Source organism: Nanorana parkeri, unplaced genomic scaffold (genome assembly GCF_000935625.1).
Source record: "Nanorana parkeri isolate BGI_ZX_2015 unplaced genomic scaffold, ASM93562v1 scaffold34, whole genome shotgun sequence".
Taxonomy (NCBI): Eukaryota; Metazoa; Chordata; class Amphibia; order Anura; family Dicroglossidae; genus Nanorana; species Nanorana parkeri.
Genome location: NW_017306302.1, coordinates 395,471 through 419,542, shown reverse-complemented (window position 1 = coordinate 419,542; position 24,072 = coordinate 395,471). Strand labels below are relative to the sequence as shown.

The 24,072-nt window shown below is 41.4% G+C and overlaps 1 protein-coding gene across 1 annotated transcript in view; it reads left to right on the top strand.

Annotated features, from left to right (window-relative positions):
- Nucleotides 1-24,072, top strand: part of SERINC5 (serine incorporator 5) — a 54,126-nt gene that overhangs the window by 20,822 nt on the left and 9,232 nt on the right. The window contains exons 2-7 of the mRNA XM_018569197.1: nt 6,130-6,297; nt 14,349-14,527; nt 17,317-17,399; nt 19,663-19,756; nt 21,472-21,683; nt 23,104-23,199. Of these exons, the coding sequence (XP_018424699.1) occupies nt 6,130-6,297; nt 14,349-14,527; nt 17,317-17,399; nt 19,663-19,756; nt 21,472-21,683; nt 23,104-23,199 (832 nt within the window). The remainder of the gene's footprint in view (nt 1-6,129; nt 6,298-14,348; nt 14,528-17,316; nt 17,400-19,662; nt 19,757-21,471; nt 21,684-23,103; nt 23,200-24,072) is intronic.

Genomic DNA, 24,072 nt, shown 5'->3' with positions numbered 1-24,072 from the left:
GAGGGAGCCTTACTGTGCCAAGAAAGGAAGGCTGTATTTATGGTATATGAATTGTTCTAATCACAGAGGAGATCACTGTAGGTACATTCAGTGTGACAAGCAGAGCTTCCTTCAAAACTGCCTTACAGTACTGGGGCTTTTCCTACTGTATCCCTGTAGTCTTTAATCTTCATCTTCCTCCCCCTCAATCACACACTGGAAACGTGGTTTGCGGCCACCATGTACTAAGTCATGATTTACATTCCTGAGAGCCGCAAGTGTTTTCTGTAAAATATGAAAGACAAGCGTAGAATTCTGGCGACATATAAACATGTACTCTGTGATCTTATTGCTGCTTCTTGTTTTAATCTTGCCATCAACTTGTGTGTAAATCCTTAATATGAGTGTCCCTTGTATCTAGTGAAAAGGTTCCTCCTTGTTGGTTTTTTTTTCTTTTTGAGGATTTCCAGTAACTTGGTTGTAAATGTAATTTTAAAGGATTGCTTCAACTGAAAAAAATATATATTTGGTTCTGGGTAGACGCTGGTAGACAGAATCACCAATGGTTTCTTACATAATTTGGAGGCATTCTTGGCTTTGCTTCCCCTACAGCAGAATAAATACATGTAAGTGGAGCCAGCAGTAGGGTGCAGAGATCTTTCTAAGATGTTAGAAGGTGGTGAGTGATCAAACTAAAATGGTGTCTACTAAAACAAAGAAATATCTGTTTAGGGTTCCTTAGCGGATAATGGGTGTGCATGATGCAGACTGCCATTACTCTCTATGGCTAGACTATCATGTGCACAGCTTTTTGAAGAGCCACCAAAACTCTTCCAGGCCTTGGGCAAGATGTGGCAGTGAGAAGAACATTTTGGTTGTGAGATTTGCATTGATATTTCACATTTAGATGAGGACAGTGAGGGAGATTGGGAGAGGAGTTATACTTTAAAAACAGTTACCCTCTAGGTGACAAAGTAAAATTGCATTCTGCAGCAAGCATACGTTATTGTGTCAGGAAGCATTGAGGTATTACTCAATACAATCAATTATATTTCATAGTGCAGGATAAAAAAGAACCAGTGGCCTTATATAAAGAGACCTTTCACCAACCATTTAATATCAACAAAAAACCTCCCATTTTGCATTTTACATATTTTATGCATGTTTAGCTATGAAAGTCTCCCTAGGGTAGACATCCAGAAGCCCTGAGACTGCTGCAGGGTGCCGCCATTTTGGACGTGATGTCGGCAGACTCAATGCTGTCACTCAAGTGACTCTCCTTTACTCAGAAATAGAAGTCACCAGCACACCAGTCTCCACTCTATTATTATTGACGTTGGATAATCGTAGCATTACATTGAAAAGCAACATTTCGGGACTAAACGAGTTCCTTCATCAGGCAAAGTGTAGTCACTCCAGCACCCACCTGTGGATCTCAAGTCTATATTGGTCAGGAGTGCGATGGGACTTCTATGTAATTGACTCTCCTTTACTGCTCCCTTGACGGCTACATAAAATGTTAGGTGGGGAGGGGCGGAGAAGCTGGGCCAGCATAGACAGTCCCAGAAGAGAAGAGGGCTATTAAGTGCAAGGAGGGAGGGTGGACAATGCTAGTCAGGAGGGAACTGACTCTTCCTCTAGTAGTCAAATTTTCTAACAAATTCAAAGGCAGAGGGTCTCTTTTATAAATGCGGTATGAACTGTAATGAGAGGGCACAAATCGCAGTAGTCCATAGCAATCCACAAAGATACAATTATCAGTAAAATGATGAAAACTGGATGTTCTCTATTGGTTGTTGCAGTTTGCAGATTCCAAAAACCTTCAGGTTCCTATTTGGTATGAATGACACCACTGTATTCTCCCCACCCACGGTTTTAAAATGAAGCCAGTGATTTATTTTAGATGTTTAATTAAGGGTATCTCCCTAGGAGCCTGCAGCTATGCTGTTTGCCCAGTCGTGAGCGGTTCCTGTAGTCTCTGTGATGGGATCAGAATAGACTTTGCTGTGTATACAGGGAAGGAAAACATGTTCAGTCTATTCTGGACAGAGAATCTGCAGACACGTTGTGACCCAGCCCTTTTGGAAGATGGAATGATGAATTTTTATATGCCTATAATGTGTAAAAGTTAAATAGTAAAGAAAAAAAGATATGAATCACCGGTTAAAGATAGCATGCTGAGAAAATTTGAATGTTGACCTCTGATTGCTTAACTGAGGGATGCTAAATGTTCAAGTTGAAGTCCAGGAACAAATATTATTGAAATCTATTCCTCAATAACCACAATGAATATACATTCACTTTGTGTGCACCAAATGCCTTTCCAAACTCAATTATGACATTGTAAAAGTAGTGATAACATCATTACTGTGCTGTACATAACATGTGCATAGAGCAGAGCTGTGGGGGGACCTGGAAGAAACACACAAAGCACACCAAGATTCAATGAGAAATACACATGACTCTTGTCTTTGGACAATATTTATCTTGGAGTTTTAGCTTTAAATATATATATATTTTTTAAATCAGATAATTTTTATTGTTTTTTTTTACACATACATAACCATAAGACAGTATACATGCTGCTCTGCAACATACAGAGCGGTAACATTAGAACAAATAACATTAGCCATGCGACCGGGTTAGGAGTACATACACATGTTTCAGGGGTGGGAGGGGGACACATATAGGGATATAGCGCATATCCAGAACTGGTACATAAAACACTTAGAAATAAAAAGACATAAAAAAATATGGATTTGAATGGTTGCCCGGTTTGGGAGATGGGGAGATATGGCTCTCCCCCGCTCCCACCACCGCCACCCAGATATTCTGCCGCTTCCGGCCATTACCATCACATCATATCCCATCTACCATTTCCATGTGATTTGTGCATGCATATCCTCCTTATTGCTTACTTCCTAAACTATACTGGCCTACCTCGCTGCATTTGTTCAGGACCTCCATCCCGGTTGTAATTTCCAATCTATTACTCCCGCCTCCTCCACGTCTCCACCCCCTCCTCCGCCACGCTTGCTCCTTTCCGTCCCTGCACCCCACACCCAAACTGGTGCAACTAACGGGCATTATCTTGTGGCGCCTGCCTGTTCAGCCACCTGTCCCAAATACTGTAGAATTTTGTGACCCTAGCCCTATGTTATGTGATTTTTTTTCCAATGTTATGAGGCGATCCAACTCTCCCATCCAAGCCACCGCCGTCGGTGCAGCTGGGGACATCCATTGGAGGGCAATAATCCTCCTTGCTGCACTGTCAAGTGGGAGCAGTGCGGATTTGGACCAGTTGACATATAGGCCAGAAAATTGCCCAAACTCCGAAAGCTTGGACATAACTTCTGCGAGAGAGGTCTGGGTGTCTGCCAGAAACAGTAGCGTATCGTCTGCGTACAGGGCTATTTTGTCCTCACTACCTCCCCTGACGAATCCCTTAATCTCTGGCGATGAGCGTACCATAGAGGCCAACGGTTTCATGGCTATGGGAACGAGCAGGGGGGAGAGAGCTCCATTTAGGCGTATCTGTGCCACTGGATCCCTATATAACAAAGCCACCCAGGAAATGAAGCATGGTCCAAAACCAAAGGCGTACAGCGTGGCCCATAAATACGACCACTCTACGCTGTCAAACGCCTTTGCTATGTCCAGCGCAAGGAGAGCCCTGCCATCTGAAAGATCAACAGGGGCCTGCATGTTGAGATAAACCCTGCAAATGTTCATCGCTGTGGACTTGTGTGGCATGAATCCTGTCTGATCTGCATGTATGATGGATGTAATTACTTTAGACAGCCGCATAGCCAACACTTTATCGAGTATTTTGACATCTACTCCTAGGAGCGAAATAGGTCTGTATGCATCAGGGAGCAGGTGATCCTTCCCCTTCTTCGGTATAAGAATCACCGCTGCCCCGTACATAGAGCGTGGTAACATTCCTGCCACTAAGGCATCATTCAGGGTATCCAGAAGCACAGGGAGCAACACCTTGCCATACTTATAAAGTTCAATGGGCAACCCATCCAGACCCGGGCCTTATCGTTGGGGAAGCTAGAGCCCGCAGCCTCCAGCTCCTCCAACACCAGCAGGGCCTCCAATGCATCCCGTGCAGGCTCGGCAAAGAGATATTGCAGAGGTAGACCCTCAGCTCGGCCGGCGTACACCCAGTTTTAGAAAGGTACAAATTCTTGTAGAATTCAGTGAAAATGGACAAAATACCCTCAGAATCAGAGCAAATCTGACCCGTGTGACTTTTCAATGTGGCAACAAAGCATGGCCCCCCTGGATTCTAGAAAGGTGGGCCAGAAGTTTACCTGTGGACTCCCCCTCCTCCCACCTCATCTGGCTTGAGAAGAATAGTTTGTTCCTGGCTTTCTGCAAAAGCAGATTAGCCAGGAAGGCTTGTTTCGTTTCCAGGGCAGCCAGATGAGCGGGGGTGGGGGAGAGCACATATCCGGCCTCAGAGGAGGAAACTTCTCTCAACGCTTCCACTTCCGCCCGTCTGCTATTGGATTTTAATACGTTTATCTGCTTCATGAGCAGACCCCTGGTATATGCCTTGAAACAGTCCCACACACAACCCTGAGGGGCAGTACCTGTGTTCAGGGACAGAAAAATACGCATTTCTTCCTCTAGCGATGCACCTTCTGGGATCAGCGTCAGCCAATATGGATTTAGTTTCCAAGGAAGGGATGGAGGCTGTCTACCGGCTCTGAAGGTGGGGAGTATTGGGGCATGATCCGACAAGGATCTGGGCAAAATATCTACCGTAATAATCAAGGGAAGGAACTCTGTGGAGCACAGGGCATAATCTATCCGGGAGAGGGTTCGGTGCGTGGCAGAAAAACAGGTGAATTGTGTGGTATCCGGATGAAGATTACAGCTTTAAATATTTAAACACCCCTTAGATATTGTATTATTTTTCCATTTACCTTCAAAAACCACTATCATAGCATTCCTGTTCCTCAGATTACAGTTGGAATGAGGTGGTTCACAGACTTAAAAAGCCAGTGGAAAATCCCTGGGCTGTAGCTTGCTATTGGTGATCCGTTAATAATTAAAGAACCAGCAGTTAATCCTAAATAGTTTCCAAACTTTCCAATATTTTGCAAACACCTGTAAAATGTATTTAAAAAAACATTTAATGATATTTTGTGAACAAATAGAAAAAGATCATTAAATCATCAGATTTTACAAGTTAATACAATTACAAACAATATACAGTTACTTTTTTGCTACCAAAATGATTACAGTGCTAGCTTGAACACTTATGTACAGCAAAAATAATATTTATTATTATTATACAGGATTTATATAGCGCCAACAGTTTGTGCAGCGCGTTACAATATAAGGAAGACATTACAGTTACAATAGAAGTCAAGACAAGATGATAGGGAGGGTCCTCCAGTGAGAGCTTACAATCTGAAATATAATTATTATTGTTTTTTTCATTATTACTAACAAAATTTATTTTATAAACAGAGTAACACAGGTTCATTTAATTATGAGGTGTCAACCTTTTTTTCTTTTTGACTCACTGGAAAAACATGTAATAATTATCTGCAGCTTCTGTTGTCCCATGGCTGCTCATCCCGAACACAGCTGCAGTAGTGGGCGCTGTCACAGGGAAGAATATTTGTTTCAGCTCTTAAATATACAATTAAACTGTTATTGTTATATCCGTTTGATAAGTGCAAAAAATACTTGTTGATCTTGCCAGAAATCTTGTGAGCTGATAATGTCCTGTTCTCTCACTCTCATAATCGCCTGTGCTACACCGTTATTACTTACATTGTTCTTTGCATACAAAACCTTATCCCCTTCTGTTATGGAGAAGAGGAGGTTTTTGTAGTCCTGTCACGTTTTTGTTGTCTGGATACAGTATAATGAGTAAAAGTTGTCAGTGTAGCACAGGAAGTAAGTTACTAGAAGAATGACTAGAGGGAAATAATGGGGGGAAAAGAAGCTTTAAAAAAAAAAAACTAAAGCAGCCCCCACATCGAAGAGCTGGTAAGCTGTGCTGTATTACATTTTTCCTTTTTTAAATGTTAGTGCAACCCCTCTTATGCTCAATTTGGTTATTAGCTGGCATGTGCACTGATCATACACATCCTGCGCCTGTTCTGAACGTTGTTTTTCTTGCAGGTTGCCTGTTGCTGCGGCTCTGCGGCCTGTGCACTATGTTGCACTTGCTGCCCTGGGATCAAACAGTCTACAAGCACTCGCATCATGTACGCCTTCTTCTTCTTCCTTGTTACTGTGGTCTGTGCTGTGATGATGTCTCCAACCGTGGCTAAATTATTGGAGGAACACGTGAGTAGTACACTTGTTTGTGTATCTTATACTTTGCATTAGGGATTTAGACTGACAACACACTGCCAGAGTATTGCAAATTGTGCTATAGAGTTTGAGCATCATGTGCAACCGCTGATCAGTGCTTGGAATGTTCCAGAGATTTCTACCATATTGATAGAGATGTGTTGGTGCTGATACAAATGTAAAGGAGGCTTGCATGGTATATTGGTTGTTTCAGTTCAAGGGTCAAATCCCTTGCAGGGCATGGCACTCCAGCAATGCGAGATTGGTGTAGATGTCTTGCCACCCTTATCTCTTGGTGAGCCGTCTATCTGTCCATGTCTGCTAAAAGTAAACCTGTCCATTCTGGGGAAGGTAATAGGTTCACCTGGTAGTCCCTTCCCTCCTTTGTAGATTCTTCCCATCCCCTAATCTCACCAGCTTTCCTATTCACCAGCAATGTCCTGTGCAATACCCAGTATGGGGACGCATGTGACCTTGTCCCCTTCTTGATGCTTTGGCACCTGAGCAGCCAATGGCCAGGCCAAAGCACTGTCACGTGGGTGTGGGTAGAAGGTCATTAGCTCTGTGTAAGCTTTAAAACTGAATTTGCACAGAGTGGTGCAGTAGCAGAGAAGGTGGCCTACAAAGAGGACCCATTACTTTGCCCTTTAATGGAAAAAGTCACAGATTCACTTGGACAAAGTCACAGCTTCACTTCTCAGAAACCTGAGATAAATTCTGAGGCCATGACTGCTGAACTCTACTTTTGAAAATCCTTTTTCCCTGGCCACCAGATGTACAGAATTTACAAACTATGTATTGTGAGGGTCTGCTTGGCTGGGTGTATTTTAAGGGGATTGTTTGTCCATCTCACAGATCACATCCAGATCTGTATAAAGCTTTTGTGCTCTCCTAAAACAGCTCATTTATTTATATTCTCATATTTGCAATGCAAGGTTGTGATAGTGGAAAGAGTGTGATTGGGTGCTGTGCTTACACAGGTCTTTGATATGTTGACAAATGATCCCCATTATAATGTAAAGTTTACATGCTTGCTTGTTTAAAGATTGAGGAACTGATAATAGGGGTTTCAGATGACCTGATACAACGTTCTGGGTCCTAATAAGCTGTAAACCTGTTTCTAACACATGTGGAACGGAAGTCAGACTCGAGTATCACTTTGAAGTAGATGTGAAATTAATCATGTTATTGTGCCACTGCGAGAAATATGAGACGCTGCTCACATCAGATAAGAAATCTGGTTTGACTAGCCTGTTAGATTTTCAGTACTCGGCATAAAGCAAGTCGTAGATACTAATGCTGGCTGTACACACGGCGATCTGAATCTTTCAACCAGATTTTGTAACATAGTTGAATGAATCAAAGCAACGTAGAACCAACCGTTTATATGGTATGGATGCTGGAAGGCTGGTTGGTTTGATCATTTTTTTGGGGGGGGTAAAAGTTGTTTAAAAAAAAAAATTATAGTATAACCTGACGGGAAACAAATTTGGGTGGGGGGTTGAGTGTTTTGGTTAAGACTTTGATTATCACTTCTGCCAAAAAATAATATTTTCTTGGTTTATAATGCCTGCCTGATGGAATCTACACTCATTCCACTCATGACATCTGAAAGACCTCTTTCACATGATCCAATCAGGAGGGTATACGGGCGTACGTTTACATCCGGTTACCCCCGGTCTGGCACGATCAGGTCCGGCAAACAAATGGACTTCTGATGTATTTGTTTTTCTGGACTTGGCTGGAGCCAAGGTTAACTAGATATGAACAGATGCCTGTCCGACTACATATGGTTGCCCATAGACTAACAATGGGTTTCTGATCAGATCTGCCTGAAAAACTGACAGGTGACCTGATCGGAAAGCGCGTGTGGAAGGGGCTTAAGATTCTTAGAATAGAACCCAGTGCTGAAATAATGTAATTCCAGCATGCATGGGCAGCAGTTTCATAATTGCCAGCCAAAGGAAGAGGTTTTAGGCCAAGAACAAGTGCTGGAGATGATGGCAGTGGCGGCAACATAGCGACAAATGTGAGAATGGATTTAGCACTAGAGCAGAGCAAACTAGGAGGTCCAAATGTGGAAGTATGCTGTGCACTTTTCTAAATAAAGAATAGTTTGGGGTCCAGACAAATCCTAGGGGCCTGGTACCCAATTCTCCTTAAAAATTACAGCTGGCGAGTAAGTTTTGAGGTTTTTTCTAGTTCATGTCGATTTGCAGCTGGCACCTAAAAAAAAAAAAAAAATAAATCCTACTGGCTCCTTAATTCCATACTTCTCTTCTGTTCATTTACTTTCCATTTTGTTAATTGATAATAAACTAAGTTAAAGCCCTTTTCAGATTATTTTTTACTGTCTGTGTCCTCTTGGGGAGATTTCCTTTAATTTCCTGTCTCAGAGATGCTTAGCATTGTTGTCAGAACATTTGTCCCCATTTTGAAGATTTCCCCTCAACATTTGCTTATGACAACACTAAGATTTAGGATTTTAACTTACAGTGGTCATCGCGACAAATACAGAGGGTAAATCTCCTCAGCGGGGGCACAGACAATAATAAAGAATTGAAAGAGGGTCCAACCCTTCCCTGCTGTATCCAAGCTATAAAAAATTGCCTTTGCTAACTATTTAAAATGAATGTAAAAATAAAGAGAACGTGGGTTGGACAGACTGGCTTGTGAATTCCATATTAATTTGTCCACCCCTGGTTTAGGGAAATAAAGTGTAACAGCTAAATGAAGCATTATGTCACGTATCTTCAGGGAGCTTAAAGTGACAAGGATTGCCTCTCTTGCAACTCCAGTTCGAGACCCGTGGAAAGAGGAACAGTTCTATCAGGGCTCGGAGGGGCACGCTTGCCGGATGACTTGCTGCAGACACAAGGTCCAGGTCTTTGAGGTGAACTTCTAGTAGAAAGCAAACGCACCAGTGGAAGCAGTGTAGACAGAGCCGAAGTCAGATGCAAGCCAGGTGGACAATGTGCAGTCAGCGAGGTACCAAATCCGAAGACAGGATCGAAGTCGAAATACAGGCCGAAGTCAGGAACATGTGGGCAGATGTAGTACCAACCAGCAGGCAAAAGCGAGTGATCAGGCCTTGACTTAAAGGGGAGAGCCAGGATCAGCAGTCTATGAGCTGAAGTCACATAGGAGCCCATATTCACAAGGGGATCAAACGACCCGCATGGTGATTATGTAAGTCTGGAGCTAATGGTTAATTTAGCTAATCACTAGCTTCTTATTAAATTGTCATTAAAGATAAAGGAACATCCGTGGCTAAAGTAGGGGCTGATGAGTTTTAATGGGTGATTGATTGCCTGGACCTCAACGACTTAAACTGTAACTGTGCTGCAAAGTCTGGCCACAGCCATCTGTGCTAGTTAATGCCTAAAATGTGACTGTGGGTTAATGGAAGTATATTGTCCCTCTCATGTGCACTAATGTTTGAAAGCATAAATTATCTGATTGCCACTTTCTCTATAGGACTAAGTTTTATCTTTTAAACTGACCTGAATCCTAATACCACTATATAAATAATATATTTTAATAAATGCATCTCTGAAACAATGTGTAAACTTAGTGTGTGTGTGTGTCACCGAGCACCTGCTGCCTTTTTTCTGCGGCCAAAAATCAATACCTCTGACATGGAAAACAAGGCTAAGCGACTCAACTATGCATGAAAACATAGGACCTAGGGTGCAGACAAATGGCAGCAGGTGCTCTGGACTGATGGGTCAAAAGTGGAAATATTTGGCTGTAGCAGGAGGCAGTTTGTTTGACAAAGGGCTGGAGAGCAGCAGTGCAGCATAGTGGAGGTTCCTTGCAAGTCTGAGGATGCATTTCTGGCAATGGAGTTGGAGATTTGGTCAGGATCAATGCTGACAAATACAAGCAGATACTTATCCATTATGCCATACCCTCTGGTAGGCATGTGATTGGCCCCAAATGTATTCTGCAGCAGTACAACGACCCCAAACATACAGCCAATGTCATTAAGAACTATCTTCAGCGTGGAAGTGATGGTTTTGCCTCCCACAGAGTCCTGATCTCCACATCATGGGGTCTGTCTGGATTACATGAAGAGACAGAAGGATTTGAGGCAGCCTACGTCCACAGAAGATCTGAGGTTGGTTCTCCAAGATGTTTGGAACAACCTACCTGCTGAGTTCCTTCAAAAACTGTGTGCAAGTGTACCTAGAAGAATTGAGGGCGTTTTGAATGCAAAGGGTGGTCACACCAAATATTGATTTGGCTTTCTCTTCTGCTCATTTACTTTCCTTTTTTTTCTAGTACAATAGAAAAATAACAGTAGTACATAGTGTATTAGAAAATGGGTCAAGGATATCCACTATAACATCAATGTATCCTAGGATAAACATCTTTTAGTACAATCACATTTTAGCTCCAACATTATCCGGCACAATTTGTCCGCGTTAAACCATGCCTGATCATGCAGCGTTAGATAGATTGCATATCCTTTTTAATGAGCAAGTTAGGTGGATAGAGGTGAAGAGGTAGGAAGTGGGGGAAGGAGAGGAGAGGATACTAAGAGGAAAGAAAGACAAAAAAGTAGTATAGAAGAGGTAGACAGACATCGTCCCACGAGTCTCCAGCGGAACCAAATCACTGCACCGTGGTTCCTGCCACCTACGTAACTCCTTTCCGTGGGCTCGCTGCGAGTGGTCGAGGTCCCGCATTTCCGCATCTCCATCTCAGATAGGGCAGTCGCCCCCCGTGCCACCCATGTGTCATACTTTACATGTCCCCTAGTAGGGCATTATATTCCTGGGAGGTAGTAAAATCTACCCAGTAAAACCAGGTGTGATTAAACTGTGTAACTCTGTGATTAGCAGAGGCCAGGAGATCCTCCATTCTGTAGATCTCTCCGACCCTCGCCAGCCACAGTGAGATTGGGGGGGCAGACGTGCGCTTCCAGTATAGGGGGATGCACACCTTCGCCGCACTGAGTAAGTGCACTAAGAGAGACCTCTTATAGCGACGTAAGGGCATGGGTGCCAGGTGTAGGAGATATTTAGCTGGGTCAGACCCCAAAACAACCTCGGTCAATGTGTTGCAAACCTCAGCCACCTTATCCCAGAAAACTCTGAGCAAAGGGCAGGACCTGAAGATATGCAATAGCGTACCTTCCTGCGCCTGGCAACGCCAACAGAGTGGTGAGCACTGTGGAAACAGTCTATGCAAGGTTGTCGGGACTCTATACCATCTGACTTTGCATTTTTTTAATTGATAAAAATAAAAGCCCTTTTCAGATTTTTGTTTTTTACTGTCTGTGTCCTCTTGTGGAGATTTCCCTTAATTTCCTGTCTCAGAGATGCTTAGAGTCGTCGTCAGAACATTTGTCCCCATTTTGAAGATTTCCCCTCACCTCTTGCTCTTATAATGGTCATCGCGACAAATACAGAGGGTGACTCTCTCCAGCGGGGGGCACAGACAATAATAAAAAATTGAAAGAGGGTCCAACCCTTCCCTGCTGTATCCAAAGCTATTAAAAAAAATAAAAAATCGCCTGTTACTTACAATTTACCATGAATGTAAACATAAAGAGAACACAAAACCTTTTATGGTTGCCCTTTTAAATGAAAACTTTTCTGGAATTAAAGAACTACTGGGTAAAAACTTTATTAACACTTGCAGTGGGACTACCCTGCACTCCAAGCATTAATCTCTCGCTTTTTGCCTGGGGTCAGAAATAACAAAGTTATAGCACTTAACTTTTGCAATGGAGGGGTAGCGTAGGAACGTGCTGCAAAACACCATACACCCAAAGAAGTACAGGCGCTTCTTTGGTGCATATTTTGCCGCGCATATCCATTGGGATACAGCCAGGTAGCCCTCGGAAACGCGTGTTTGTTTTTTTTTACCGCGAATCGCGGTAAAAATGCGCGTCAAATGCGCATATTCGATACGCCTAGGTGTGAACCCAGCCTTAAGAAAAAAAATATTCCTTTCCTTGCATTCGAGCCCTCCTCTCTCACCTTCTCCCGGACTCGCAGTGAAGCACTAATCGACATACTTGTGTCAGCCGCCGTAAGAAACCTCGCCACTAATACCAGCAGATGGAAAAACTGAGGCAGGAGGGTGAACTGCAGTGACTTGGAAGTGAACAGTGGCTCATTATCCTCAGATAAACCTAAAGGCTACACTTACTAAAACCACATTTATTATTAATCTAGATTTATTCTATGTATAACCAAAGTAAGTCCCCATCGCCAGTTTAAAATGAGAATGTGTGTAGAATTTGGCAGTTTTTTAATTCTGTTATTAAAGATGGGCTAGAGACTTTGGCTTCAGACATGTTATTGAAATATTTTGAAGCAGTACCATCACCGTTATATCGCCAACAGACTTCCAGAGCAAATTCTCTGCTGACATTAGTCTAACATTACCATCAGACAGGCATCTACTGTTCTAGCTGGTCATGTCTATATCCTTGCTGACCATACACATGCAGATCTTTAAAGGAAACCTGTATAGGAGACATTTGTAGATTGATTTGACTGACCCTTTGCTGAAAATGCTACTTGCCTGGATGCCCTTTGCATCAATTCTTTTTTAGTCCCTGACCTACAACAAGCATAAGTCAGAAGAAGTGCTCAACCATGGCAACCTCCATGTTCATTTGCTAAATGTTTGATTAAAAATATATTGAATTTCCATAAGTTCTATGGAAATTTCACTCCTAATAACCATACTCATCCAGAAGTTTGTAAACTTACTTATTGAAGATGCACCACTTCACTCAGCCCTGTGAATACACTCTTCATTGTGTCACCACTAAGCTTGCCATCTGAACTACAACTCAATGTCTGAACTTCCCACAATGTAACATTATCATTGCTTGCTGAAACCAATGCATGATGGGATGTGTAGTCTTCAGAAATCAAGATTTATATCGCATCAAGCAGCAGGAAAAGAGATGCAAAGTATACTGGGAATCCAGGAAGTTGGTGAAAGTGATGGGCAGCCAGAAGGCAGCACTCAGTAAATAAAAGGGATTTTTCCAAGTAAGCTTTGATTGCATTATCCAAAACAACTATAGAATGTATTCCTATTACAATGCTTATGTTATAACAAGAGAGGATATGCAGCGATTTTACATCTTCTGCCAGAACTTCTAGACTGAAGCTGCAGAGTGCTTAAAGTAACTGTATTCTTCATATATGTCTCTAAATATTCTCTGGGTCTAATGTTCATTAGACTGGTTTTTATAACGCTATGACTAACAAATGCCATTTGCTTGGGGGTCAATAATTAGAAAAAGGGCACAGTTTCCAAAAAATCCATGAAAACGTATCAAGGCTGCAAATTCTTAGTTTTATTTTTATTCAAAGATTGAACCTGTTTTGCATTTGATTCAAGCGGCTGCACATGATTTTACAGGTAAACATTATTGTTTTATTATATTGATGATTTCTGTGAACAGAGCTAAAATTAGTAGTTGTGCTGAAATTATGATCACAGCTGGAGAAACCATGCACAGTGTAGAGTAAGGTACTGCTGCTCTTCCACAAATTTCCTATGGCGAATTAAGTTGTGGGAGCTTTGTGGCCAATAGCACAGATTGCCATTGAGAGCAGTGTGGGGGAGGAGCCTAAAAGTGGAAGACCATCCCACAAGGATCTAGAAAACCAGCAGGTGATATTGGATCGGTTTGTCTCCACCGAACAGTAATTGGTATTGGTTAAAATTACATGAGGGTCCATATTTGGATTTACCTCATCGATCTTAGCTCACCTCCACTTACTATATCTAATAATTGTTGTACGTAACTATCAACAAAATTCCTCCCGGGCCCCGATTCTGTTCTGGACCTGATAATCAGCTGCTGGGTATAAACCACTGAACGCTAACCTGAGATTAATTCTTGATCTTGCTATGATCTAATGTCTGATAACGATTATGATGTTAGTTTGCATAATGCTGTATTGTAAACATTTTCAATAAAATGTATTAAACGAGAAATTATATTTGTAAGTGCTGATTGCCGCTTTGTCTCTGACATCAATGTTTTCTGTGTCCTTACCAATTAGATTCCATTCTATGGAGATATCTGTGAGCACCTGAAGGCTGGAGAGAAGTGTGAGAATATGGTGGGGTACTCGGCTGTGTACAGAGTGTGTTTTGGGATGACTTGCTTTTTCTTTATACTCTTCATCTTAACTATAAACATCAAAAACAGCAGAGGCTGTCGGGCTGCAATCCACAATGGGTAAGAACAGCACATCATTTCAGGCTTGAGTGTTTATTATTATTATTTTTAGCCAATGGAAAGCTAACTAATAGACAAAAGAACCACACGAAAAATGTGCATTTATGTGCGTTTTTCAGGTGCTATCATTGAAGTAAATTGGGGCCAAAATGCGCAACTATGCGCCAAGTTTTTGAGTGTCAAGCTTCAAGCAACACTACGCTTAGGTGGGAACAGGCACAATGTAATATTGGAAATCCCAGTGTAGAACATTGAAGTGCTTCTACTGAAGTTTCAAATAGCACTTCAGATCACTCTGGTGTGAATGGGGCCTTACTGAAATATGTTTAACTTGAACAAAATTGTCTAAAAAAAAATAATTGCTGACTGTATTTGAATATTGGACAACCTTGATATGTTCGTGTCTGGGGCCTCTACACTGCATTATTGTAGTTGGTAGTTGGGCGCTAATGCATACCAAAGTACACAGCCATGGGATCTGGACTGTTTGTTTTTTTTTCTTTATTTTCCCAGCTGTACCATGCTCAAGAGGTACAGAAAATTGTCCATGTGGCAGCGATATGGAGGTCCCATAAAATAGCTTTATATCCCAGTAAGGGTTAAATTTTATAATAAAATCTTAACCATCTTTTAGATGAAAATTGTACTTTGGTTCCTTTTAAAGTCCATAAAAAAGGGAGCTCTTAATTGTAGGTGGAGGTTAGTGGGCTGAGTCAGCCCATGGCTTCTTATATGTCTCAGATGCTCCAGCAGCGAGATCTCACAGCTATAATTCCCAGGTCTGTTCCTCTTCCTGTGAGTGTTCTATCCACCTCTGTGTGTGTTCTTCCACTTGCTTTATAATATAAAAAAATACAACCCGACAGAATGTAATCCCTTTTTATAATGTAGGAACACCTAATAATAGCTCCAGCCAGTGTGCAAACCCAAAAGACTTGTTAACAAAAGAAATTGTGCATGGTTTTAAAGGAGAACTATGGGGTTAGGGCTTTTCCCCATAGTTCTCCTTAGGGTAACGGGAGGACACAAACTAGCGTCCTCCCGTCACCCTAGGCTCAGTATACCGCGAGCTACAGCTCGCGGTATACTGAGACGCCGGAGCGGATCCCGACATCGATCTCGAGATCCGCCCAGCTGCGTGAGTGACAACTGGCTCTGCCTATCTAGAGGCAGAGCCAGCTGTACCCTCCCCCGTCCGTTCCGCCAGTCAGCGCTGGCAGATCGGAGAGGGGAATCCAGCCCCTCCCCTGTCACGGCAGAGAGCCGTGACAGGATCGAAAGGTGAGCGAACCCGGTATGTGTTCGCTCACCTACCGATCTACTGATCGGTAGAACTATGAGGTGAGTGAAAAGCACTCCCCTCATAGTTCTCCTTTAACTGTCCAGCAGCTACAAAGTACTGAAGTATCTGGTTTGGGTAGACTAACATTTCAGTAATATGGCCCCATATCTAAACCATAGTTTCTTTCATCTGTAATTTATGGGTACAAGTGGCACAACATATAATCTGAAACAGACTTGCTATTATTTGTATTGATAAGGTCCACCTAAAACATACTCAGGAAGATTTGTTTTTTGTCCTTTTGTAGACCAAAACTGGAGGAATTGTTTGAAGCTGAACTTGTACAATGTCTTGTTTTTATTATTAAAGTGAGACTAAATTCAGGAGTTTAAAGCTTGAAAATGCATTCAAGTATGAAGGTGCCCACACACCTTGCGATAATCGTACAATAATCGCGGGAAATTCCCCTCGATTGTACGAATATCGTAAGGTGTGTGGAAGCCGTGCGACCTCTACTACTGTAAGAATACGTCAAAGTTTTAGTGAATCCTTCGTTTTTATTTTTTGAAGTCACTCAAAGTGGGATCAAGCGCTTTCGGGGCCGCACAGGCCTAAAGTGATACTTGATACAGCGCCATCCGTAGTCATTGCGAGCACCCATTTTTTTCATATGGGAAGTCCAGTAAGGTGGGCTACAGGTCCTTGGGCATCTCTACTACTGTAAGGTCGCACGACTTTTATCTTACGAACATGTTCGAAAACCCGCCGAGAATCGTACGATTTTCGGCGGGTGTGTAGCATGTTCGTAAGATAAAAGCCGGACGGGCCGGTGTGTGCAAGCGCACACTGCCTGTTCGGCATTGCGGTCATCGGAAGCCCGCCCCTCAGCGGGGCGTGCTTGCGATCATAGCAAGTAAGATCTGCCTGTCCAAGATAGGCAGATCGTACGTTTTTTTTTTTATTACCTTACAACCATCGCAAGACAAAAGTCTTGCGATGGTTGTAAGGTGTGTGCCCAGCCTTAGCAATAGTCTGCCTTATTTGTGTATCACTCGGCTGTAGATCCTCAAATCATCTCTGAATTGGTGCTGACACTGTCCTTCCTTCTGGAGGGTGACTACTTTTGTACCCTATGTTCTCTGTGTGTTGTAAAGTAGCCACCACTCCAAGCTCACTCCTGTGATGGACTACAATCTCCATACAAAGTAGTAAACTAAGCATGTGATTGTAGTCCATCACAGGAGTGAGCTTGGAGTGGTGGCTACTTTACAACACACAGAGAACATAGGGTACAAAAGTAGTCACCCTCCAGAAGGAAGGACAGTGTCAGCACCAATTCAGAGATGATTTGAGGATCTACAGCGGAGGGATACACAAATAAGATACATTTTTGTTAATAGTTAAGGTACTTGAATGTATTTTTAGGATTTAACTCCTGAGTTTGTCACTACAGTGTAACTATGCAACTGTATATAACTGTTAATACAGCTATATGTTAAATTTGCAGTTTCTGGTTTGTCAAGTTTCTGATCCTTGTTGCAATGTGTTCCGGAGCCTTCTTCCTCCCTGATCAGGATACGTTCCTTCTAGGTAATTTTGTTTGCTACTGTGTTTATAGTGCATTTTACTAACAATCTGCTGGCAGATAGACAGGTGTGATAAATTCAACCTATACATGCAAGTAATACATAGTAGGTAAAACCTGTTGGGGAAAAAAGGTAATATACTTGCCTCACCCCTGAATTTCACACTGCAGGTGGTGGTGACATTACATTCTCTCCAACAAGATCCTGGGGAATGCGGAGTAGCCCAAATCTCACGAAGTGTCACTCCAGCTTTTCCCTGGGTCTCGCTGGAAGGAGTGTGACATCACCCTTGTCTATGAATATCTCCCTATGATGAGAACTGCACCAGCAGGATATAGTAACGATTAATCTCCCCTGATCTCACAATACTCCACTTGTGATTGATTACTTCCACGTGCTACTTGTGTAGTTTACACTATTGGGAGCCATTTGTTCCATCTGTTTAGTGATCGGTCACAATAGAAGGAGTGGTTTTTGTTTTGTTTTTTTAATTATTATTTCTAACCGAAAATCCCTCAATTACTGGTTTGCAAATTTCAGGGCCGTGAACTTCAGTTGGTGTGTCAGCTTAGATGTGTTTCTATTAATAGTTGTATGTGATTGCTGCATTGCGGTTTCTTTCTGGCAAGTGTAAGAACTCAATTTCTGTTCTTCATTTACTGTTCTGGTATCTGATAATGTGTGATTGACTGACAGAACATGAGGCTGGCTGATGCTGTATTGGAAGAGAAGATCACAACATTGTCACTGAAAATTTATACTGAAAATTTTCACTGCAACACTTATTGGTTTTGTATACTTTATCTGTATTGTTATATATTTATACGTTTTTTTTCGATCAATTCCAGCCAATATTCCTTCAGTGGCTACTTCCCCTTATAACATCCCCTTTAGTATATAAGGGTTGCAGTTGTCAAGATTGGGAATGAGTTAGATCTTGTGTCAAGTTTTGTTTTTTTATTGCTGCCTGTGTCTCCACTGGGTAGATTGACCCATCTTCCTGTCCAGGTGACTACTGTCAGCGAGACAGAAAATTAGGGAAATCCAAAAGTTGTCACCAGAACAGACTACAGAGTGAATCATCCAATGGGACACCTGTTCCGATGACGGCTGTCTAATGCTACATCCACACCAGCATGTCTGCATTTTTGAAATACAGAAGTGATTTGGGAAGTATAAACAACTTTTTATGCTTCCTCGATCTTTTTCTTTTGCATTTTTAGTGTTCCTGATTTAAAGCTGGTTTACCCGTTTTTTTATTTGTGTTTAGCCGCGTTTGTCTCTAATTGGATGTTGGGTCCACAGAATTCTTTTTTCTCTAAATGCAGCTAAACCGATGCACCTAAATGCAGGTGAACGCTCAGTTTGAGTGATGCCAATGAAAAACCATTAGCTGAAATTATATGCGTTTAGAGATGTCCTGTATAAATGCAGGTTTAACACTATCAGGGTTATTCACAAAAGGGTGAAGAGTTTGGAGAAGTGAACAATCTAGGACAAAATAGCTGATATGGAAAAATTCTCCCATTCAGCTCACTTTCCAGTTCAGCTATGTTGTCCTAGATTGTTCACTTCTCCTGTCTTCTCCAAACCCTTTTCTGAATAACCCTGTATGAGTGTCAATGAGTTCTCAGATGGAAAGTTTCTTTACTTTGGTCAGATTTCAATTTCCTAATAAGAAAATCTGCCTGGTGGGACACACAGGAATTAATAACCTAGTAGGGTTTTTAACTTTCCCTACCTTTCTATCCAAAACAAATTATATCTATATAATGCGTGTACACTGTAAAGGACAGTATTCTATTATTCTGTGATATTACTTGGACAGGAAGCCACATGTCTATTGGAAAATGTTGCCCCCACTCCCCTTATGACCTTCATCTATTCACTACTGATATGTTCATGAACATTTACATATTTATAGATATTAAGGTACTTTTATCCATTAAATGCAATGTATGTTTAGTAACCTTCTAAGTAACACATGAGATGATTGGCATGTGCAAGTGTATTTGTAACATATTAATGGTGTGTTTTCACCAGGAGATTTCTCAGGGGAGATCTAAGCTCAGCTGACTTCCTGTCTGTTATTCTTGTATGCAAGTTTTGTAGCCATAAGAACTGACAACTATTTGATTTTAAAGTCAGCATTATTGTAGGCTGATAAACACCTAATATTGTTTTTTAGGATAGACTTATGTAATTGCATAAATCGTTCTATATTAGCCAATTGTTATTAAATAAAGTGTCATTTCTTTTATTTGCAGTGTGGCGCTATATTGGTGCATTGTTCGCTTTTTTCTTCTTGATTATCCAGCTCATGTTACTGGTAGAATTTGCTCATAAATGGAATAACAATTGGTAAGTCCTATTCTGAAATACAAATGTTTGCGAACTTGATAATGCATTGCAGACTATAGGAATATATAGCAAAGGATTACATGGTATAGTAATTCATAGTGTCCAATCAGATTTCAGTTCAGGTGTCGGCAGTAGTTTTGCAGTTTGTACCAAGTCTCTATAGAGATTGCATTGCTGCCCGGCATTTAGCTTCTTACTGGTATTCCTGTCATCCGATCAGCTGCTGGTTGGAATGTGATTGCTTTGCATGGAACAACTAACTGATCTTCAGAGATTTTGATAAATCAGGCAAATGATTGGATTTTGCCTATTATTATTATTATATTATTATTATTATTATTATTATTATTATTATTATTATTATACAGTATTTATATAGCACCACTTTACAATATCAGAAAGTATTGCAGTTACAATACAAATCAAGACAAGATGGTAAGGAAGGCCCTGCCCGTGAGGGCTTACAATCCAAAGGAAGGGCAAGTGACAGAAGAGCTGGTAGCTGTGTGGGGATGAATTGTTTGAGAAATTGATCAGTTATTATGATGAGGTGGAATGGCTTCCCTGAAGAGATGAGTCTTTAGGGATTGCCTAAAGGCAGACAGAGTAGGAGATAGCCAGACAGGTTGGGGTAAGGAGTTCCAAAGGATGGGAGAGATGCTAGAGAAGTCCTGGAGGCGAGCATGGGAGGAGTTGGACGAGGGAACTAAATTCTACCTAGAACAAAACTTTAATTTTATTTTTGGCTACAGTAGGGGCTGATTAGAGCCTGTTTCTGTCTGTACCTCATATGGGAGAATTTCTTTCACTTCCTGTTTTAGAAACACAACAAGAAATTAAGAGAAATCTCTCCAAAGGAATCTCTTCTAGATTGTTGTCACTGTAACAGGGGTTCCTCATTGCAGGATTTCCCCTCTATTTCTGTTCTGGTGGCCACTGTAAAAGGTTTTTTTGTATTTTGCGCATTTTGTGTTTTTCTTCTCTAACCCGCACTAAAATGCTGACAGCGGCTATCTGACGGCAGAGGCTTTAGATAAGATGGTCAGCATTCTGGAATCTTTGGGAAATGTTTTATTGCTATATAATTTCGCCGCAGTTACTACAATGTCCTGTATGGGGCTTTGCTGAGCGACTTCCCCTGCTTCGAAAACAGAGGGGTCGCTTGCTCGGCACAGTGGCCATTCAGAGATAACTTAGTTTTATCAATGAGCACTAGGTATTCTCTGATTGGAGGAGAGTCACTGAGATATCCATAGTTGATCCAAAACTAAAAGGAAAATATTTAGCAGTATTTGGGCTTTAAGTGTCAAAGGTCATCCTAGATACTATTCAAATCATGGTGCTGTTTTATATTTAATTATAATTAATTATATTGAACTAAATTTATAAGTTTTTTATTTGATTGGACGAGGGATGGTGACGTCATTATGGCTGCTGTGCTGGGAGAGGGACCCCCTGTGATTTCAGAGCAGAGAGGAAACTGCTCAGCACAGCACCGTACCGTACAGAACCCGGAAGATCTCTGTCCTGCACTTTACAGGACCCCGATGGGCCAATCAGTTATGGATATTTACATTGGGCCAAGCTTGACCAATGTAGGTATGTATAATACTATATATCTCGTGTTCAGCTTTGAAGCAATCACCTGTATTATTCTTTTATTCACGTGTATTTCCTTTGTTCTAATTTTGGTGTTTGATATTTTCCTCCGTCAGGCATTCTGGAACTGCACACAATAAACTGTGGTATGGGGCGTTGGCACTGGCCATCCTGTTACTGTACACCATTGCTGTGGGAGCCCTCGCCCTACTGTCATGGTTCTACACCCACCCTGAGCATTGTGAGCTCAACAAAATCCTGCTGGGCGTCAATGGTGGCCTTTGCTTATTCCTGACACTTGTGTCCATATTACCGTGCGTGCTGAAACGTGAGTATTACGTAGCTGTATAAACCCTTTAGATTTAGTGATTGTACAATCTCCTTTAAGGTAACCACAAACTTCTAAATCCAGTCGTACAATTTCCATTGCATTACCAACAACAATATAGTGGGAGGACCTACCAAAGCAATCCATTCCATTTACATAAAATCAGGCAATTCTTCACACTGCATAGTTGATGGTAAATCTAATGGAAATTGTATTGTCTAATTGTATTCTGCATGGTCATCTAGAAATATTGAATGCTGCCCCACCTTCTTCACTATAGCCAAAGGGCCTGTAAACCCTCCAACTTTCTGTATAGTTTCTGTATATACTAACGGTGGCCACACAGATTGCAGCCTGATTCACCAACAACTAATGCATTGACGCATCTAAACAGTCCAAGTAGCATGAACAGTCTGGTTGTAACGTGTGGCGTCTTTAGAATTACCAAAAATGATGTGGTGCGAGGGCCAGTCTAGATGTACATTGAAACGGTAATTTAGGCAGGACTTGCACTGCATAGCTGTTAGTAAGTATGCTGGCCACATACTTTACAAACTCCTTCAGATCTACTAGCTATCATGCCTGCATGACAAGGTTCAAATTGAATGGGATGTGTAAGGTAGGACCCTCATATTACATAATTTGGTAGTAGCAAAGGAGGTTGTGTAAAAATTGTACAATTAGATTGTATAGTGTGTGCTTATCTTAAAGGGGAGATTATGCCAATGATTGTACAGTAATTTAGTAATGTGTGTGATTTAGCTTTAGAGTCTATACATAACAATCTGTGTTATATTTAAATTTGCATACCAGCCACCTGAAGTACACCTCAACATGGCAGTTCCTCTATTTTACATATAGTAGCATAACAACTGAGGATTCGCATTCTGCTTTATTTGTGTTCCTGGGTCCTCCTCATGTCTTATTCAGATCAATGAACTTTTTACTTTTACACAAGATACAATTGCTACTCTGTGCCTCTAAAACAAATTATATTGTATTAAAACTCCTAAAATGGCCACATTTTCACCATGCACAGATGTAAAGCTGTCCATATACTTTTCATTTTCTCTAATTCAGCCCTTCTGGATACCCCCATCCCTGCTAAGGCGTGTGTATGGAATCCCCCCACCAGGCTATTGTGTTCTGATAGCAGTGGGCGTGCTGCTGTCCAAATTAGTTGCAGTCACTGTTCAGCTTAGAATTTTTGGACTGGCTCCTTCGATAAGTTAGTTAAAAATTGATTAGAGGAGTGCCGATTTTGGCAAGCAGAGTCACCAGGACTCCTCCATAATGCAAGCCATGTATAACCAGCTCAACTCCTGTATTCCTGTATTGCCTTTTCTTTCCCCGTATAATGTCAGGTCTTTCTAAAAACAATTATGTATATCTTACAATGTTCTTTTTTTTTTATTATAAGATAACCCACAGTCTGGATTGCTGCAGTCAGCCATGATCAGCTGCTATGTCATGTACTTGACCTTCTCTTCTCTGTCCAACAAGCCACCAGAGACAAGTGAGTGTTCCATAACATCTTCAAACATATAGTTTTTTCTATCTAAGCACATATACTTGGAAGCACATGTTGGGGAGATTTTGAATACTTGGTTTTGGCGTAACGTACAGTTAGGCCCATAAATATCTGGAAAGTGAGCCGATTTTCATAAATTTGTTTTTTTCTCCCACCATAATGGGTTGCAAATAAAGCAATCAAGATATCATGAATATAGACTTTCAAATTTAATTAAAAGGTTTACCAAGAATATTGTATGAGCCATCTAGGCATTGCATCTATTTTTATACATGTTCCCCTCCTTTTCAGGGGGCTCAAAAGCAATTGGACAAATGCACATGATTAAAATGATCATTTTTAATACTTTGTAGAAAACCCTTTAGCAGTCAATGACTTCCTGGAGTCTAGAACATATGAACATCATTGATGATCTCTCTAACGATTCTTTGCCAGGCATTCCCTGCAGCCGTCTATTACTTCTTGTTTGTTGTTTTTTCTATCTTCAGTTTTGCCCTTAGTAGTAAAATGCATCTTCACTTGGTCAGGTGACTGACATGGCCATTGATGAAAATTCCACTTCTAAAAACTCTTTGATTATTTACCCAGTATGGTTTGTCCATGTGTACTGTGAATCACAGACCTTTTAGTTTGGCAGCATTTGGCAGACCAGAAAGTATAGTGCTATAGACTTCAGATTTCATCCTGCTTGCTGCTTCTGTCAGCAGTCATATCATCAGTGAACACCAGTGACCCAGTGCTGTGGCTTCCATACAGCTAGTGGCAACAACTCCAATTTTGTGTTCATTTTCTTTTTCCAGTTTTGATAAGTCAGCCCCTAAGGTTTTAAAGCCCATTTCCACCTTTGCATAGGTATTT